Source organism: Marmota marmota, unplaced genomic scaffold, assembly GCF_001458135.2.
Source record: "Marmota marmota marmota unplaced genomic scaffold, marMar, whole genome shotgun sequence".
Classification (NCBI taxonomy): domain Eukaryota; kingdom Metazoa; phylum Chordata; class Mammalia; order Rodentia; family Sciuridae; genus Marmota; species Marmota marmota.
This window is the reverse complement of record NW_026000205.1, coordinates 13,645,477-13,666,200: the sequence shown is the minus strand read 5'-3', so window position 1 is coordinate 13,666,200 and position 20,724 is coordinate 13,645,477. Positions and strand designations below refer to the sequence as shown.

Sequence of the window (20,724 nt, the reverse complement as noted above, 5' to 3'; positions counted from 1 at the left end):
CAGACGAAGATTCACCATGAAGACACGAGCTGGAAAGAGCTCCCTTCTCCCAGGAGTAAAGGACTTTTCCTCACCAATCTCCATGATAAACACCCACAGCACTGGAGAGGGTGGGGACCTGTGGGGACTCCCCTTACAGAACTCCACAGGTTTGGTTTAGTTTTATTCTGTAGAACTGGGGATTGAACCCAGGGCCTTGCACATGCTAGGCAAGCACTCTGCCACTGAGCTACATCCCCTCAGTCCTTTTATTATTGTACGTATGTGTTTTTTTTTTTTAACTTTTTATTTTTTTTAATATTTATTTTTCAGTTTTCAGTGGACACAACATCTTCATTTTTTATTTTTTTATGTGGTGCTGAGGATCGAACCCAGCACCCTGCGCATGCCAGGCAAGCGCGTTACCGCTTAAGCCTCAACGCCAGCCTCTGTACGTATGTGTTTTGAGACAAGGTCTCGCTAGGTTGCCCAGGCTGGACTTGAACTTGGCATCCTCCTCCCTCCCAGTAGTGGAGATTACAGGCAAGTAGTTTTAAATCCACAAACAAAACTAGCTTTCTCAATCATGCTGCAAGGATGGTGAAACCAGAATGGTGCCTGAACTTGCTATTTCCCTTTAGTACTTGATCGCCCATTAAGTATGTCAGATCAGGGTGCCAACTGGGGTACCTCAACACAGGCCTTTGGAAGCTACCCCTAAAAGAATGATTCCTGGCTCCCTGAGCCTGCCACCTTTAACCAGGTGACAAGAACCAGTTATCTAGCCACACAGGTTGACTTGCCCGGGACCCAAGGATCAGATCTGGGAGAAATCCACAGAGGGCTGTGTGGGAGCCTGAACTCCTAGCTCCAATGCTGTCTGCACTCACCTGCTCAGCACAGTCTATGGCCGTGCACTGCCTCTTGTTCAAGATGTGAACTGATGCTCCATGAAGCAGAAGCAGCTCCACCACGAAGACATGCTTTTCTATCACAGCCTCATGCAGAGCTGTATTGCCCTTATTGTTAGTAGCGTTAATGGAAGCCCCATGCTAGAAGGAGAAACAGCACAATATTAGGATATATTAGGAATGGTAAAAAATCTTCAAGGCAGAATCTACGGGGTAGGAACATGGGTATTCACTGTAAAAGTGTTTCAACTTCTATGTCTGATACTTTCCTTAAAATGTTGGGGATAAAAGTAACACTAAGAGGGGCTGGGCTGTGGCTCAGGGGTAGCAAACTTGCCTGGCATGTGTGAGGCACTGGGTTCAATTTTCAGCACCACATATAAATAAATAAAATAAAACTCTATCAACAACTAAAAAAATATTTTAAAAAAGTAACACTAAGAAAGGACTTATGAACAAAGGTGTTTATTGCAGCACTTATCACTACAGCAGGGAAAAAAACAGATTAAATTTAAACAAATAAGAAACATTAAAGAAAACACTAGGGTAAATCCATACTTACTTGACCATTAAAAATTGTGTTGTTATTGGTTTTGTTTTTTGGGTTGTTTTGTTTTGTTTTTTGTTTTTTTGGTTCCAGGGATTGAACCTAGGGATGCTTAACTACTGAGCCGCATCCCCAGCCCTTTTTATGTTTTATTTTGAGACAGGGTCTCACAAGTTACTTAGGGCTTCACTAAGTTGCTAAGGCTGGCTTTGAACTTGTGATCCTCCTGGCTTGGCCTCCCAAGCTGCTGGGATACATCACTGTACCTGGCTTAATCAACGATCATCCTACATTAAATTAAAGAGAAAACAACACTGATCTAAAACTACACTCATTTTTAAAAAGTCCACCAAAGTGGATCATGAACAAGGTGGGTTTTCCCTGACTCTGTGACCCAGAAGGCCACTGGGCTCACACTTCAGGGTAACAACTCGACTTACCCATGGTAGGTGAGGTCAGGCCTACACCGCCAGCAAAAGCAGAACCCAGGTCCTAAGCACTGCCTCCCTGACACAGCACCAGCTCCCTTCCACACAGAACCACTGTGGAAATGTGGTGCAGAGCTCCTCTTCTGGAGGCCTGTGACTAACAGGTGGACCAGCTCAGAGAATGGGGAAAAGGCCTACTGGAGCTGGGAGGGGCCTTACCTGTAGCAACAGTGCTGCGACTTCATGATGGCCACTGGAGCAGGCATAAATGAGGGGTGTGTTTCCACTTATATCCTTTTTATTGGGTTTCACATTAGAATCTAATAGATACTTCACCACCTAGCTCAGAGAAGAAAAAAATTCAACCTCAGTTAAAATGTGCAAAAAGAAATCTCTAATTTGAAACTGATTTTTCTCTGCTTACTGAGAAGGCTCTTGAGACATATGTCTGACCCCAGGGAAAGCAGACCAGCTGGAGGCCGAGGAAGTACCATCTGCTGAGGGTCTGCTCTGGGCCAGGCACTGCACTGAGCACTACTGTTTTGGTTTAATCTTTACATCTACCCTATGGAGAGGTGGAATTATGACTCAGATATTACAGATTAGGAAGCTGATGCTGAAAGCACACTGCTGAGTGCTCAGGATAGAGATGAAGACCTGAGACACGGTCCTTGTCTTTAAAGAGTCTACAGTGGAACTGATAAAGGAAAAAGGAAAAATGTATACATAGATAATTTCTATAAGAAAAATAGTAATTTAAAAACACAAACTGTTCCAAAATTCTCTCTTGGACCCCCTCCTACAGGGCCACGACTGTACTTCATAAAGTATGAAACTGTTTGGCACAGACCTAAAGGTGGAGAGATGATCAAGACCCAAGTGTAGGAGACAACTCTTGCTGGGATCAAAATCAGAATGACAGCTCTGGGTCACACAGATGTAAATGGCAATGGGCAGAGGGCTGGCTCCACTCCCAGGGAGCACCAGAGTTCTGTGTTCTGCTGCCAAGTGCTCCTGCCCTGTGTACTACAGAATTTCAGGGTGGGAGGAAGGAAATGCAACTGTCCTCTGGGCTAGACCCCAAGACCTTTCCCCTCTGCACATTTCTCCCACGTAAGTTCCTGATACCAAAGCTAGCACCTGCTACAATGCCCAAAAGACAAAGCCCGGACCTGAAAGTGGCCCTTCTGGCAGGCCAGGTGGAGGGGGACGGCTTGGTTTGCATCTCTGGCACCTGCGTTGGCACCATGCTTCAACAGGAGGGGGATGAGGTCCACTCGACCATGCAGGGCAGCAACATGCAGTGGGGAAGAGCCATCCAGGTTGGTCACATTCACGCCAAGCCCATTGGTAGGAATCCTTGCCAGCTTCTAGTAAATGCAGAAGACGGAAACAGAAACAGAAACATCATCAGTACTTAAGAAATTGCGCTGAAGGAATGATTATCACTTGTCCCTGACACACACAGCTCCTATGCAAAATTTGGGATCACAGTGGCATCTGGAATCACAATGCCCACAGGTGAATTCTTATTACTTTAGAAAGTAATAAGACCACAAGAATAACCTCTATTTTTAGTAAAGCAAATCCCCTAAAATGATATCCCTTTATGCCAGTCAAATGGTGCTAGGATAACTGGATACCCATATATGGAAATGCTGCACATCAACCCTACCTTACTCCAAGCACAAACATTAAAAAGGCATCATAGTCAGACACATAAAAGCTACAACTATAAAGCTTCTTAAAGAGAGCAAAGAAAAAATTCTTTGCAACTATGGCATAGAAAAAGATTTCTTAGATATGATACTCACACAAAAAATTAAAGTTAGGTTAAACTGGACTTAACAAAAACTTCAAATGTTTGCTCTTGAAAGATATGATTAAGATGAAAAGGCAAACTGCAGAAAGGGAGAAAATGTGTGCAATACATATACCTCACAGGACTTAGGCCAACCAGAATTAATCATTAAAAAAAATTAAGTATTTTACAACAGAAGACAATCCAACTTAAAAAAGTTAGGCAAAAGGTTTGAACAGACCTAAAACAAAAGAAGATAGGTAAATGAATGGTCAGTGAGAACATGAAAAGATGTTTAACATCACCAGTTACTGGGAAAATGCAAATCAGACTCAGGAACGACAAACCGAAAGGTGGGGAAACAGACTACAGCCTCCAGGGGATCAGGGGAAGGAGGCTGGCTACAGTGGGGCAGGAGAGTATTTGGGGGTGGAAGTATTCTATATCTTCATTGTAGTGGGTTTGTTTAACCTCATGGAACTGCTCGTTACTTATCTCCATTCTCCACCTTCATTTTTATCATGAATCCTCCATATTACTGCTAGGGGTTTTTAAATCAATCATGCTGATAAAAGATCAATCAAAAAGGGGGCAAAAACTGCTGTCTAGACCATACCACTAAAAACAAACATTAGGTTATAAATTATCATTATTGTTATTAGTATTATTACTATTGGTACCACAGATTGAACCCAGGGGCACTAAGCCACATCCCCAGCCCTTTTTATATTTTATTTAGAGATAGGGTCTCTGTAAGTTGCTTAGGGACTTGCTAAGTTGCTGAGGCTGGCTTTGAGCTTGTGATCCTCCTGTGCCACTGTGTCATGAACATGCACTACCACACCCAGCCTGTGTATTAAAGGCTGAATTTTATTATATGTAAATTATTCCTAAAAAATAAAAAACAAATCCAGGGATGGGGGCACATGCCTATATTTTGGGACCAGCCTGGGCAACATATTAAGACCCCTGTCTCAAAAATAAATAATTTTTTTAAATGAAGAAGAAAACACATGCACATAAAATGAAATACCCTAGCATATTTTAAAAATATATATGTGTGTGGAAGCACACTCCTCACACCATCAGTAAGCCACAGCACTGCTGCTACAGATAAGGGCCCCATGCCACCCTGCTGGCTGACACATCTACACTTGTCAGCAGTGGCACCCTTACCAGAATGGCTAAAGTTAAAAGGTCAAAATACCAAGTGTTGACAAGGATATGGAAAGACTAGAACTGAGACTAAGGAAGGAGGTTCACTGGATCCTATGAATCCAATACCAACCTGTACAACACAGTGAGATTCAATCTCTATAAATAAACAAATAAACAAGTATCACGAGTGAAAGAACCCAGACACAAAAGAGTGATTCAGGTTGAGCATCCTTAATCTGAAAGTTTGATTAGGTTTGCTCAACCTTTAAAGTCTATGCAAAAATTCCAAAATTCAGAAAACTCTTGAAGTCTGAAAAACTTCTGGTCCCAAGCATTTCAGATATGGGATGTCCAACCTGTACCTTACTGTTGACCACATAAAATTCTAGAAAACGCAAACTAATCTCTTAATGATGGAAAATAGATGGGTGTTGCCTGGGACAGAGGAGTAGGGCAGCAGGGAAGGACTGTGAGGTGGCAGGAGGCAATGCCAGGGGGGACAGACACCGGGTGGTGGAATGGTCTCCCAGCCCAGCAGGCCTGTGACAACTCAGCAAACTGAATATTTACAAGGGTATGCTTTATTGTATCTAAGTTACAGCTCAGAGAAGAATTAAAAAAGAAAAAGAAAAAAAACAAAAACGAATCTGACACACACCACTGGGCTAGAAGAGGATGATGGCTGGGGGAGGGACGTTGATTTAATTCAGACATGAAGCAATTTCGTGCTGTGTCTTTTTGAGAGGTTACAAAAAAAAAGAGGATGAAAAGAAGATGAGGGGTTTCAAAATAGCAAGGAGTATAAGACTTTATCCAATAAATTCTAGTGGTATTTTAATGTGGATTTTGATTTCTTGCTACAACTTATGTGAACCGTAAGGAGGGGAAGCACACAGGAGCAGGAAAGTGACAGACACACAGCAGCAGGATGCAGGAAGTGACCTGGGCCACCCAGACTCAGACTTGCCAGGGCTTCAGCTTCGTGCATCCATCAGATCCTCGGAAACATCATCTGCCTTTTTAATCCCCAGGTTTTCCTCAACAGCCCACCTGGGGAAATTGGATTTTGTACAGTACACATCCAGCAACGTGAGAACAGATCTAATTTATATTTTACCCATGTCTATCTTACCCTGCAGCTGAAAAAGCTGTATGTGGATGATAAAAGGTAGTCACTTTCAATATTCTTAAGATAGAGTAACCCATCAGAAGCTTTTTTTAGTACTATCTTGCAATATAAAGGATAACACTAATCGGTTCTGTAAAGGCAAATTAATATTCTTAGTATGGGACATTTATGTTTATAGTTAGGTAGCTTCAACATGAGCACATACTGTGTACATGATACCATTCACGACTGCTCAAAATAAAAGGATTTGCATGCTAAACATCACAGAATGTAGATGAAGAAATGGATCGTGTTCATTGAAGACTCAGCATTGTAAAGGTATTATTTCTCCCCAAACCAATTCATAGGTTTCATGCAATTCCTATCAAAACCCCAGCAAGGTTTTTTTTTTTTTTTTTTTTTTTTTTTCCATAGACATTGACAAGCTTATTTAAAAATGAACCTGGGAAAGCACAGGCCCTGGAATAGCTACAACAATCCTGGCTAAGCAAGTCCTAGGTAGGAGGAATCACTCCACCCAATACTCAAGCTTCCTACAGAGCAATAGAAATCAAGACAATGCAGGAGTGGGAGAGGGGCACAGAACAGCAAACCCAGAAGTAGACCCACACCATACGTAGTCAGCTGAGGTGCAGAAGCAGGTTAATGGAAGAGGGGTAGCCTTTCCAGCAAATGGTGCCAGAGCAAGTCAACCCGGCAAAACAACAAGTAAACAAAATCTTCAATCTGACCTCAATCATTGCATGAAAATTAACTCACACTGGGTCTAGGAATTAACTATAAAATGTAAAATTATAACTTAAAAAAGAAAAAAAGTCTTTGAAATCTAAGGTTAAGTAAAGAGATCTCAGACTTGACACCCAAAGAATAATCCAGAAAAAGAAAACTTGACAAACTGAGCTTCTAAATTAAAAATTTTGCTCTGCTAGAGGCCATGTGAACATTTTTCAGATTAAAATGCTGACTAAGGGGCTGGGGTGTGGCTCAGTGGTAGAACACTTGCTTAGCATGTGTGAGGCCCTGGGCTCAATCCTCAGCACCACATATAAATAAATAAAATAAAGGTATTATGTCCATCTACAACTAAAAAAAAAAAAAAATCCTGAAAATATTTGCAGACCATATATCTGACAAAGAGCGAGTATCTAGAAGATATAAATAACTTTCAAAACTCAAAAAAAAAAAAAAACATTTAAAAATGTGCAAAAGAAATGAAGAGACATTTCACTGAAGTGCGTGAAAAGATGCTCAAAAAAGGCACACGGAAAATGTTCGACATCATCATCCACCAGGGAAACGCATATTAAACCATGATGAGGGAGAACTACACTCCGGTCAGAATGGCTAAAATAAAAATGGTGACAACTCCAAATTCTGGTGAGGATGTGGAGAACTTGAACACACTACTGGTGGGAAAGTGTGATGGTAAAGTCACTCTGGAGAAGTCTATCAGTTCCTTGGAAACTAACCATGGATTACCGTACATGCCATAGTGCTCAGCAATTGAGCTCTTGGGTATTGATCCTAGAGAAATGGAAACATCCTCACAAAAGCCTGCTGGGATCATGTTGGGTGAGCCAAGCCAATCCTCAAAGCTTAGGTACCTTGTGATTACCTCTACGTGACTTTTCTTCCTTCACTTCCCTTTCCCCTTCCCTCCTCTCCCTTTCTCTCTTCCCCATGAGGTCTAGCTATATTGCCTAGGATGGTCTCAAACTCCTGGATTCAACTGACCCTCCTGCCTCAGGCTCCGGAGCTGCTGGGAGGACACATTGCCAGGGGTTAGGGATAGTTGGGATGGGGTGGCAAGGAGAGGGATAACGAAAGGCCAGCAAGAGTGATTCTTCTTGTGGTGAGAAAACTGTTCTCAGCTTGAATGTGTTGGAGGACAGACAAATCTGCAGGTGATAAAACCTCACAGAACTAAATACATGCACACAGACGGGCAAAGTGAAACTGGAGAAACCTCAATTCAGAACAATAGATTCCATCAATGTCAATATGCTGGCTGAGGTTTTATTTTTTACTGTAGTTTTGCAAGATGCTACCACTGGGGACTGGAGTTGTGGCTCAGTGGTAGAGCACTTGCCTAGCACGCATGAGACACTGGGTTTGATCCTCGCACCACATAAAAAATAAAGTGAAGGTATTGTGTAAACAAAATAAATAAGTTGTTACCACTGGGGGAAACTGGGCAAAGGGTAGAGGAAACTCTCTGTACTTGGAGGCTGGTCCACTCCAAGTGCAAACCAACATGAGCAAAGGCAGCAAAGAAACAACTCGTAGCCTCCCCAGGGAGCTCCAGTGCAGACAGAGACCCTCAGGCATGTCTGTTCATGACTGCCACGCGGCTTAGGGGCCAGCAAGCACCAGAAACACTGAGCATGTGGGCGCCGCCCTGCTGGCTCACCTGCCCATTCAGGAAGCAGGCCGCCCAAGCCGGGTCCTGCACAGGGTTAGTTTCTCTCCACTCTCAGCAAATTAATCCCCATCCCCACCCCCACCCCCACATATCTCAGGAGGTGCCTTTTAATAGCCACTCAGTAATTATCTGGCTAGGAAGCAGAGAACTCTCCTAAGGAAAGAGAAAAGAATATGCCAGTCCCCCTCCCCCAACAGAGGCAAAGCCAAACCTTCTGAGCAGGAGCACATTTGGGGCACTGACACAAGGGATGACAGAATTCATGATCTGCTGCACCAATAGTATCATCCACCTCATCCAGGTCCTCTTCTGTCCATTCCAAAAGGTAACGCACCTGGTGTTGGGAGAAAGAGGAACTAGAAGTTATCCTTGGCGCCTGTGCAAGCTGTGTATCTCACATGCACACCACACACGCTGAACTGTTCCCAAGACAGGGCCTACGCTTCCTTCCTCAGCCACCAAATTAATTTATAAATGGCTTCTTCTCCCTAATGCAGACTCCCTGTGCCACCTGTGCTCAGGCTGTTCCACCTCCTTCCAACGAGGGTGGGGGACCTTTCACAGCTCATGTTAAAGTCTTTCTTCTCTCTTTGAGGGACAGACTGGTGCTGCATTGGGATGAGGGATTTCAAACCTGAGTAAGTGCATCCTCCTGTGCTAGTTATGTGCTTTCAACAACCCATGAGGCAGCTCCAGAGTCCTCCCTTCAAATCTGACAAAACTCAGGCCGAAGAGGTTAATAACACATTCCAGAGCCCAAAACTAGAGAGTGGTGATGGCACCACACATAGGCCCCTGACTCCACTAAAGTGTTCTTCCCACCGTTGTGTACTAGCTCACAGGTGACACCATTGAGAAGACCCCAAACAGTTCAAATTTATGTAAAGACTGGTTTCTAGAATGTTAAATTTGGGGAAAGGAAGCAATATAAATGCACTTCTAGGTCCTGATCTAGGTGCCAAGAAATTAGCACATGCCTTCAAGGAGGGACCATTTCCAGAAAGACCCCATTAACTCCAAACCTTGTGTCTTCCAGGTCGTTTCCACATCCCTGACAACTCTGCAGTGGAAACACAAAGGCATCTATGCAGGGGCTGCAGCTAATAGACTAGAGGGTAAAATTCTCAAGCAGTGTCTCTCAGTAAAAAGGGAACAAGATCGGGGTGCAAAACTTGGAGGCAGGTGGCCTTGAGAGGGACTTGGGATGTGATGGCATGTGAATGGTGACTCAGACAAATGGGCAGTTGTTTCTGTTCATCTGCTTCATAAGTGGCCCGCCCCACTCACCACAGTAGGAAACAGAACAGATAATGTAATCATGTGGGATAGTGTTAGCACTTCTCCACACAGGCTGGGCCACTGGCTCACACCCTAGCTCTTAGAGTACCTACAGACATCCTCCTTTGCTTCTGCAAAGAATGTTGGGTTCTTCTGGGACTGATCTCATGAATGGAGCTACCCAGCATCATGGGCCAGACACAGACACCCGTGTCCCCAGGGAGGATCTGTACATCATTTTGATTTTGATGAACTCACAGAGGCCACCAGGCAAAGGCTAATATTCTGATAACCATAAATTGCCTCCCAAAGGCTATAAGAATCAGGCCTTAGCAATTTCTGCTCACCACCTTAAACTCAGGCATTAGTGAAAAACACACATCACCACACTGGTCTCTTAGAAGATGACATATTCCAGCTACTCTTTTGTAAAACACCTGATTTATTCCTCCAAAGTGGAAGATATATCTTCCCTTTCAGGAAGCCAGGGAAACCACTCTGGGAATCTCACAAAGGCTGTCTCCACTGATCCCATCAAGAGTGTGCCCCCTCCTGACAGTGATGCTTAGAACAGGTCCTTCTCTCAAGCCATGAACTCCTCACTAGCCACAGACCCAGAGCAGCCAGCAGCATCTTGTCCAGACCCCTGATTCTGACTCCTCGAAGGTCCATGCCTCAGACCTCAGCCTCCTGGCCCAAGAGTTGGAGCTGTCCACAATGCTATCTGGTACACTCAGAACTCTGCCTGGCCTTGGCCTCTGCCACCTCTACCCCTCCCCACAACTCTGCACTCTTTCAACCAGGCAGCCTACCTTGCTCCCTGGCCAGAAGGCCTGGGCTCTGAGCCCACACTCTATGCCACTGAGCATGGCTGGTCTTCTTGCCAACACCTCGTCACATTCCTAGAATAGGAACATCTACAAGGCAGGAGACACATTCACAATGCACTGCCTTACTTGTTTGGAAAACACGACCTCACCATTACCAAACATGCACTCAATGTGCCACCTTCTCTGTGGAGCTGAACAAAGAAGCCATGTGGCTTCAGACTGGACTAGCAACAAGAAACGCAGGTATAGCCTCTTTAAACTGAGAGCGAGCTTTTAAAAATGCTCTTCCAGGGCTGGGGTTGTGGCTCAGCGGCAGAGCAGTCACCCAGCACGTGTGAGGCCCTGGGTTCGATCCTCCACATAAAAATAAATAAATGAAATAAAGGTATTGTGTCCAGCTACAACTAAAAAATAAATATTTTTTTAAAAAATGCTCTTTCAAAAACTCACCATTTCTAGATCTCCATCAGCAACTGCTCTTAAAAGTTTTTCTACCTTAATAAAAGGAAAAAGAATGTTAGGAAAATGATTTTAATAACAAAATAACAACAGAAATAATAGACATCTGAAAGTTTAGTGACCTTCATTTGTCTTAGCTTGTGGTGTTAGAGTGGCTCATTTATTACCTTTCTGACAAACCCTAAAGCTGCTCAGAAGGATCTGGAAGGTGTGCGTGTCACTGCCACTTATAAAATATAACTGCTAATTATGTGGAAGGTGAGACATGGTGACCCTGACAGTCACCTCCTGGGAAGATAGCCACCCTATGATTCAGAACCATACTCACTGGGCTCTCATGAGCTACTATCTGAGGGTGCCACAAGGGTGAACACCCCCTCCTGAGGACAACATCAGGCCTGTTACACTGTGGACTATGTCTCTTGTGCTCTTTGCTGTGGCTCCTGGAGCTAAGCTTGCTGGACCCTCTGAGAGTAGGTCACAGTTTGGGGTTGTGGGGAGCACTAGGGCTATCAATGGATCATCAAAGGAGCTGAGCAAGAGCCATACAATGGTCCATTCCTCAGTTAAACAATGAGGCAGCTCCACTGGACTGACACTGAATCAACTCTAAGACAAAAGGGGGGGGGGACATCAGGCTATAAATCACCTCTTACAAAATGCAACTTGTGTCTTGCTGAGAGCCATAGCCAAGTAGGAATGACGCATGGCAATTTCCTTGTCAGCCTACCCAATGTTGCTTAGAGGGAGGACTCTCCATTGTGGAAATGGCCTTGCCTTGGACCCAGGTCATTTGCAGTGACATTGCATGAATGTTTGAGAGTTTTGGTTTGAAAGGTGACCTTGCTCAGGGATTAGGGCGGCTCTGGGTTTAGGGTGGATCCTGCTGGATTAGGGTGGCTCCAGGTTTAGGGTGGATCCCGCTGGGAATAGGGTGTATTCTGCTGCCTCAGGCGCCCGCTCCTTGAGTTCCCGTGGAGTTCTCATGGGGTTCTGAGAGTATTTGGTACGCAGAGCCTGGTGGAGGGTGTATTTTCCCTAGAACGTGTGTGTAGAGTGCCGGTAAAAGTTCGAGAATAAAGAGTTGCTGTTGGAATCTACAAGTCTTTTGTGGTGGCTCGGTTATTTTGTGCCCAGACAGACTGCGGCAGTGTCTACTTCTCAATGTTTACCTAAACTCATCAAGAAGCCAGGAACTGGGCATATCAGGGCATTAAACTGGGTGCTGAGGGGTCAGCATGGGGGGAGAGGGCAGAGAACATACTTTGTAAGAGGTCTGAAACCAGTGGGTCTATAGATGGCTTTACTTGTATTCTTAGGATATATTCTGTCTCTGTATCTGTCTGTCTGTCTCTTTCTCTCAAGAACACACACTCCACCAAGCAAAGAGCTCCAGGGAGGATCCTGGAAGAACCAGCAAAAGTGAAGAGCAATGTGAGATACAGTTGGGTCAAGGGTCAACTGGAGGGCACTGACCACCTCAGTGGAGGAGTGGCTGTGTGAGTAGCTGCATGAATATCAGGGCTACTAGGTCCTCTTCTCTTCTCGGACCTCCCGCCTGGAAGGCTCACCTCTCGGTAGTCCTTCTTGGTCTCCTCCTGTCTGGAGCTCCCTGACATGGAGGAGAAGCTGGAGGTGGAGGACCCTTGGCTGATGGAATCCACAGAGCGTTGAGGGGACTGTTGAGGGACCTATAGTAAGAAAACCCAGATGAGAGATGAAACTTGTGGATACAGACACTTGAGAACCAGAGGAGAAGCCCCTGGGCTCCATCCAATACAACAAGCCCTGTTGACTTACCTCGGAAGACCTCCTTTCCTTTGGTCTTCTTTCCAAAGACAGATGATGGGCTTCCATCACAGACAGAATCTAGGAAGATAAAGAGGATATTAAAAGCCCTGAATGAGATAGGCTACAACAAAGCACCATCACCCACTCGTCTGTCCACTTGGGATGTCAGCACAGTAGGAGATGTAGGTCCTGCAGCCCAGCCACACCTGCTCAGATAAAAAAACCAAGACCTGAAGCAGACAGGAATGTATTCAGGATCACATGGACAGCGAGGGGCTTCCTCCCAGCATATGATGCTCCTCCTGTCCAATGGGGTGTCAGTGCTTCCTACGAAGAGCTTCAAAGGCTCTCTTATCTGGACCCTGGCTGGTTTGTCCACTGAGTGTGACCATCCCACCAGCACCCACAAGTCTCAAGTTGGGGTAGCTCAGAGCTGAGTCAACAGGGCAGCTTCTTTTTTCTCTGTAGCTCTCCTTGCCAAAGGGCCTTTGGTAGAAGCCACAGTGGCAGGAGAATCACCCTTGTGATGGTGCTGAGATTTCCCAGCACATCAGTCCAAGGGTGGCACCTTAGTTATTTAAAAAGCTGAGACACTGTGAATTCAGGGGGCAGTACAGCCAACATCCCCTGAAGCCAGGGGCAGGAACTTAACCCTTCAAAACCAGTGCTACCACAGACCTTAGGCTAAGTGTTCTTACTGCACACAAAAGCAATAATAAGTAATAGACTCCTGCTAGTGATGGCTGCACTTACAGCACAGATCATAGTGATGGTCTATCTCATTTATAAGTGAAGGTGAATGCTTATCTCCAAATCCATGGCTATTACGTCTGAAATGTATACAACCTTTTATATATCAATCATACATCAATAAAGTGGTTTCAAAATAGACAAAAACTGTGCTACTCCCAGAATAAGACGTTAACAGGAATTCTAAAAGGATTCCCTGGAAAAGAACTGGAAACCACCAAAGGGAGCAGGTAAAACATCAAATGGCAGGAAGTTGGGTCTGCGTGAGGGCGATGACTGGATCACTCCAATAAAATGGAATCACCTGTGTGAGCCATGATTCACTGGTATTCTGGGCACCCCAGAGGGCTCCACCTCACATGGCTGCTGTTTTCTCTGGTGAGTTCTCCAACCTGCTTCTCTTAGGCATCCTGCCCACCAGGGCTGCGCAGAGATGCAGAGACACTAAGCACTGGTCTCTGTGAGCCACCCTCTCCCCACTCATCATGAATGGAGAACACTTCACCACAGGATGCCAAAACCATGTTTCCAAGAAGATATTGCCAGGAAAAAGGGGAGTGAGTTATTACAAATCATTTGTGGAAGAAACTACACGACTAAAGTTTCTAGAAGCTGCTATGATAGAAAACGGGGTTTAGACACTGTGTTCACTCTCCCAATTCTCTGTCCTTGCTTTTCTCATCCAGAGCCATTGTTCCCTTTTTCACCCAATCCATTTGCTGGTGAGCCCAAAGCACTCAGAGCACGGGGCCAACTCTGCTGGGAGTGGCTCCTAAAAACTGCAGTGAAACTGGAAACAATATAAATAAGTAAAACCTATTAACAACGAGGCCCCAAATGTAGCAGGGAGCATGAGAGCCAAATACTTCCCTCAGGCACTAATGCACATTTGTCCAGCAAGGCCAATCTATGGACATTGATTTTCTACAGTTATACTGCTGCCAAGAGATGAAAAGAGCTACCTTAGAGTTTAGTGCGCATTTGAGCGGTGTTTCTTTCAGTCTGTTCTGGATCTCTGTGGGTGCTCCATTCTGTAGCAACGTCTCTATGATGCCCTGGTAACCCCAACGTGCAGCTATGTGTAGGGGTGTGTCTCCTTTCTCATTACCAATGTCCAGTCTGCACGCCTGCACATCGTAGTAGACCAAAGCCTTCACACACTGCAGAGAAATTGGAAAATGGCAATATCTGTGCTCATGCTCAATCCATGTTCTGGTTCAACCAAGGCTCCACTATCAAGCAAAAATGCAGCAATGGACAATTGTAACTCAAGGGTTCCATGCTATCTGATCAGGACATCTCATTTTTCTCAAAAGTTCAATAAGGGATGGCTGGCTGAAACCGGACAGGACAGATACCATGGCAGGCCATCCCTAGGAATGCTATCCCTTAAAAAGCCTGCTTGCAAGATTGTCCTTTGGCCTGCAACAATTCCTGGGGCACTTGTATTTGGAGATCATTCCCACAGTTCCCTCACTGAAAAGGTGGCTCACTGAGCTTCTATTGTTTTGTACAATGATGTGGTTTATGCTGAACATCTGTTTTCCCTCTAGAGCATGGAATCTTGGCACATGCTATACAGAGGGTGCTCCGATGACTAGGCTTCAATAACATAAGTCTTGGGCACTGAGTCCGTAATGAACGTCCCTGGCAGTCCACACTGCCTGTGTGCTGTTATAGCGCATGCTGGAGGAACTAAGCACATTCTTTTGTGACTCCATAGAGAGAGGACTGTTTGAAGCTCAGCTCTGGTTCCCTCTGGACTTCATCCCTGTCCTTTCCTTTTGTAGATTTGGCTATGTGTTCTTTCATTGTAATAAACCATGGTCGTAAGTAGTATGATTGTATTCTGAGTACCAGCAAACCATTAAACCTGTAAGTGGTCTTAAAGACCCTTGACACAATGCATATGAAAGATCATTGTGCGGCTATTAAAGAATGGGTGCGATGAATATTGGTGGACCTAGAGGACTTTGTTAAGTAGTACTAAAGTAGAAAAGCGTGGTGCATGAAAACAGACAGGGCATGATCCCATTTTTGTACATCAACCACCAAGCCCAGCCTAAACTCTGCATATGTATAAATCTATCTTTATATAACTCTGGAGAAGAAAAGGAGGGATAGTGGGTAGCAAAAAACAACAGACATAGTAAAATAGAGGAGGTGAAACTTTAAAAATTCCTAGATGTTACCATCAAAGGGAAAGATTGACTATATACAAAGATAAGAACCAGATGGTAGCAGGCATGAAGGAAAATGGGCAAGGAAGGAAAATGGGATGAGGATAAGATAATGGGCAACTAAGTTTTAGATTTCTGCTACTTTGAAACAGCATCTGTAATACATTTAAAAATTTTAATTACAAAAATTACACACCCAGTGTTCCAATAATTTATCAACACAAAATTAAACTAGTCAGAAATTCACATTTCTCCCAGTGCCACTTACATCTTCATGACCATAAGTGCAGGCCAGGTGGAGTGGGGTGTTGCCATTATTGTCCTGCACCTCAGCGTTGGCCTTGTAGTGCAGCAGCAGCAGCTTGCAGAGGAGAGAAGACAGCAGGTGAGCCCTAGCAGGAAGTGTATTCTTGAGGCTTACAGGGGGAGGTCATTTGTTCCCATCTTAAATCTTAGTTATTTTTACAGGTTGAGCATTCCTAATCTCAAAATGTGAAATCCAAAATACTCCAAAAGTCTGAAACTTTTCTTTCTTTCCTTCTTATGTGTTTGTGTGGGTGTGCGTGTGCACGTGCATGTGTGTGGTACTAGGAATGGAACCCAGGGCCCTGCACATGCTACACAAGGGTTTTACCTCTGAACCGCATCCCCAGCCCCCCAAATCTGAAACTTTCTGAGCACTAACATCACAAGCAAAAAGTTCCCCACTTGACCTCAAGCAACAAGTCACAATCAAAATGTAGACACAGTTAAAATAGTGTATAAAACTACTCTTAGGCTATGTATGTAAGGGATATAAGAAACCTGAATGAATTTTGTGTCTGGACTTGGATCCCACTCCCAAAATATCTCATTAGGAATGTGCCAATATTACAAAATCCAAAAATATCTGAATTCCAAAACACTTTGAAGCATTTAAGATAAGGGATACTCAAACTGTACTCCTATTAAAATGTTACCACCACTCTCATTCTTCCTGTCCAAAAGTTTAGAGACTAAAAAAAAAAAAAAAGTCTATAGTCCCACCCTTCTCTCAGCAGATGACCAGGAAGCTTCATATCCCAACCTAAGGATTTTGTGGAGAAACCCTGGGCAGGCGCCATAGCCTCCTAGTACCAACCACACTGCGGCAGCAGCGCCTACGCAGAATGGAGAAGGCGTGGTGCTGGGAGAGACTGGGGTGCAGCACAGCCAGCAGGACCATAAAGCCCCCATGCAGAGCTGAGCTCCTCTGAGCACTGTGAAGGCACCGCTGCTCACCGTCACACTCTGATAGCCCTTCTGACATGCCAGATGAAGAGGAGTGGACCCGTGATAGTCCGTGGCGTTCACCATGGCACCCTTGGAAACCAGGAGGTCGATGAGAGACGCCTGCCCTACAGAACAGAGGGACTTCAGAGTGGAGAAGGAAAGAGAAAACCTTTCCATGTCTAACATGAAACTCCAGCACCACCTCGTCTTCCTGTGCCCTGGCAGGAGACACCAGGAGACCCGTTTCTTGCCTGAGAGGAGCCAAAGCTAATGTCATTGGGCTGTGCAGACTCAGAATACTTTGGTGACTCAGATCAGGTCTACCTCTCGGTAATAAAAGGCAATGGAAAAAAGTCTTTGGTATCAACAGAAGAGTGCATGGTTCATCAATTTATAGGGTGAAATACTTTGAAACCATTCAAAATACTGACAAGGAGAAATGTTCCGACACATTGCCAAGTGAAAAACAACACAATCCGGAACAGCATGAGCCCCCACAAAACCAACATTTTATATACACATACATGCAAGCATGCAGACATTTCAGATACTAATGAATCAAAATTATCTCAGGGAGACAGAAGGATGGCGGATAACCCTGGAGGAGTCTGTGTCTTCTACCTTGAATGTACACTTTTAAAGACAACACAAAAACAACTTTTTTTGAGACAGTGTCTTGTTGTGTTGTTCAGGCTGGCCTTGAGGCAGGCAATCCTCCTGCCTCAGCCTCCCAATAAGTTGGGATTATAGACACATGCTATCAGGACTGGCTCAAATTTACTTTTTAAAAGCAGGGTTACAAGAACTCAAACTGACAATCAAAGACCATTCAATTAGCTAGGATGCCAGTCCTTCCTTATTGGCCAGCAGGCCCAGGCAGTATCTGAAGTTTCTCCACATAGTGAGAACCATATGCAAGTGCCCATCTAGCCCAGAAGTCGGCCTGGGGCCATTTTCTCTTTCCTGCCCTTGTGTGCTGGCCCCACAGTACAACCCCTTCCACCACCCCTATCAGCCAGGCCTGGGCTGGGATCACATTTCTGTGCCACCCCCTTCCCTCAATAACCCACAGGAGCCAGCCCAAGACCACATACCACAGAGAGCAGCCACATGAAGAGGTGTATGACCCCTGTCATCTCTGGAGAAAGGAGTGACAACTGAGGGATCATTCAGCCTCCTAAAATAGAGGAAGACACAGAAAAACACCATGAAATGGCCTGGTACAGCCTCTTCTGGACCAGGCCGGACATGCCAGGGACCTGGGGCTGCAAGAGAGATCACAGAATGTGACCCAAGATGGGTCTCTTCGATACTGTCCCAGGGATCAAACAGCCCTTGCTCGGACTCCTGTAGTGTGAGGACCTGAGGCCCAGAGTTCTAGGGTCCCCTCCCCATCAATCCTTTAGGCCTCAAAAGCCTGCAAGACAGCCTGTTGAGGATAATGGGAAACCAAACATGTTACAAGGGAAAAGTAACATTCTCCCCCATCCTGAAACCCCCTTTCTGAGGCTGGGACAGGCCCTACTGCAGCCTGCCCTGGTATCTGGCCCAGCAGCATGCAGGTATTTTTATAACCTCTATTCCACCCAATTCTCCAGAGAGACACAGGTCACTGCCCACACCTGACAAGAGGCAGCTCAGGTACAGTGAGAATAAGGCCACATTCACAATCCCATGGGAAATACTCCCCCAGTCTCGGGTCTCCTGTTCCCTGACAGGCAAGCCTCACCAGCACCCTCTTACCCAGAGATAAGCTTCTCACAATCATCACAGAAGCACAGTGGGTGACACATCTTTTGGACGGCATCTTTATCATGGTCTTCTTGGCTGAGAAGCCTTTCCACTTCTTTCTGGTTACCTGATGCAATGTGCTAAAGAGCAACATCCCAGATAACGTCAACATTAAGGAATCATTCCTTTCTGAAGGCATGAATTTTTTGAGTCTTGACAGAAACGTACATCTATGTGTTTATGGCTAAAATGACCCATTCCCTGGGATGTGCTTCAAGATCACTGGGGCAGATGGGGAAAGTGAGGAGGGTGGAGATGAAACAAGATTGGGTGGTTTGCTCATTAACGCTATTTTCTTTAGAAATTTCCCATAATTAAAAAACAAGTATGACAAAATTCCAGAAGCACGGGGAAGGGGAGGGTGTAACACATCTCTGAGCCTCAGTGCGGATTTTGACACCTCACTAGAAAAGCCTCGTTCCTATTTCTCTTATATTTGAATATAGCCTCAGCTTGGAGAAAATTATCAGGAGGCCCCATCAACCTGCAGGGCTCAGCCTGTGAGTCCCTGGATGTGCTCCCTCCATGGAACTCACTGTGGCACCAGGTAGCCGAGAAGCATTAGCAGGCACCCTGAGGAGGTATGCCCTCACCCAGCCTTCAGCAGCTACCCAGAGGGCACCCATCAGCCCCACAGGGATCATTCAGCATCAGAGTAGGGAGCTGCCTCTATGTGCCCACCATCAAACCATCAGAAACCAGATGGGTTCCCAGCCTGGGGTGTGCTCACATGAACACCTGGTATATAAGCACCTTGAACCAGGAGAGGCAGTGGCTCTGAGAGGGCTACCAGAGAAGGTGCCACTGAGCCAGTCTTAAGGAACAAGCAGAACTTGGACAAACTGAGAGAGGGGGACTTCCCAGGCAGCGGGTTCTAAGGCCCAGGCCTTCAGTGATCTGTGCAATGCGGCCACAAATCTGCACACACTGGAGGGGATGGGAGACGGGCTAATTCAGAATTTAAAACCTCGGCATTCCTATCACCCACCCTGACTGGCACAAAGTGTACTTCAGAGTTTGCACAGATCACCTGGTGGGGTTTATAGACATTGAAAGATGGGCATTCCTTTGCCTTCTGTAGGCAAAGACGTCTTAGGTCTTACCTTAAATAGGCAGTCAATGGGAGTTGAGGTCATCTGAGAGAGTAAGCTCATCCTCTGCTTAAGGAACAGCCTGTCACCAAATCCCTCAGACTCCTGCAAGAGACACCAAACCACCTGTTACCATGTATCACAGGACATTGATGAGGACCCTCCCTCAGAGAGAGACCAGCCACCATCCTTGACATTCATCACAGAGCAGCAACAGCAGATCTCTTCTCCTGCACCTGGATCTGCTCACCAGGAGAGAGCAGACTGTCCTCCAGCAGACAGCAGGGCCACCTGGAAGTGGTGGCTCTGAGGACTGCTACCTGTTGCGGGAAAGCAGCACACTGGTGACGTGGGTGTGGAATTTGTCATCTCTGCATGCGGAATGTAGCACACACACACACCATCATCCTCCAGATGGAAACTGGGGTTGTCCTGCTCTCCTCCCCCTTAAAACTTGTCCTAACACCTGCATGGGCCTTTTCCTTGCCATTTTAACCAGAACCTCAGACAGGAAAACCATCTGACTGGTTGGTCTCTACTTTCAATGCCAATCAGCAAGAGAAGGAAGGGCCTTGCTTTAAAAACAGGAGACTATACAGTCACAGGCTAAAGTCCTGGAAGACACTGGGGAAGTTCCTGACAGATGGATTCTCTCATCTCCCGTTGCTTTTTGCGTTTCAAGGATCCACCCAATTCATAAACCCAGATCTTCCTATTGCAGGTAATGTTTACCTAGGTACAAAAATCTAGAAATTTGTCCTTTATGAAATCATTTCTAGCAAAATAACTCCATGCTCACTTGAGCACCTGTGACTAAATTATCTAATGACATATTCATTTCCTGAAAAAGAGTCTTGATAAAGCAAAGGGAATTTTTTTTTTTTTCCAGCCAGGTGCTGCTGGAAGAAATCACCAAACCCTGCCAAAA

At 45.3% G+C, this 20,724-nt stretch overlaps 1 protein-coding gene across 11 annotated transcripts in view; it reads right to left on the bottom strand.

Annotated features, from left to right (window-relative positions):
• Ankrd27 (ankyrin repeat domain 27) overlaps positions 1-20,724 on the bottom strand; it is a 60,246-nt gene that overhangs the window by 12,203 nt on the left and 27,319 nt on the right. For 9 of the 11 annotated variants that reach the window (XM_048790991.1, XM_048790994.1, XM_048790993.1 and 6 more), the window contains 13 exons: positions 19,809-19,901; positions 18,658-18,785; positions 18,009-18,091; positions 16,924-17,039; positions 15,932-16,024; positions 14,446-14,643; positions 12,743-12,811; positions 12,514-12,633; positions 10,934-10,978; positions 8,587-8,709; positions 3,038-3,235; positions 2,085-2,204; positions 870-1,031 (listed from right to left, as the gene is read on the bottom strand). In XM_048790991.1, coding sequence (XP_048646948.1) covers positions 870-1,031; positions 2,085-2,204; positions 3,038-3,235; positions 8,587-8,709; positions 10,934-10,978; positions 12,514-12,633; positions 12,743-12,811; positions 14,446-14,643; positions 15,932-16,024; positions 16,924-17,039; positions 18,009-18,091; positions 18,658-18,785; positions 19,809-19,901 — 1,548 coding nt within the window. Of the gene's footprint in view, positions 1-869; positions 1,032-2,084; positions 2,205-3,037; positions 3,236-8,586; positions 8,710-10,933; positions 10,979-12,513; positions 12,634-12,742; positions 12,812-14,445; positions 14,644-15,931; positions 16,025-16,923; positions 17,040-18,008; positions 18,092-18,657; positions 18,786-19,808; positions 19,902-20,724 lie in introns of those variants that run through there. The other 2 variants (XM_015496934.2, XM_048790998.1) reach the window with 2 other exon arrangements.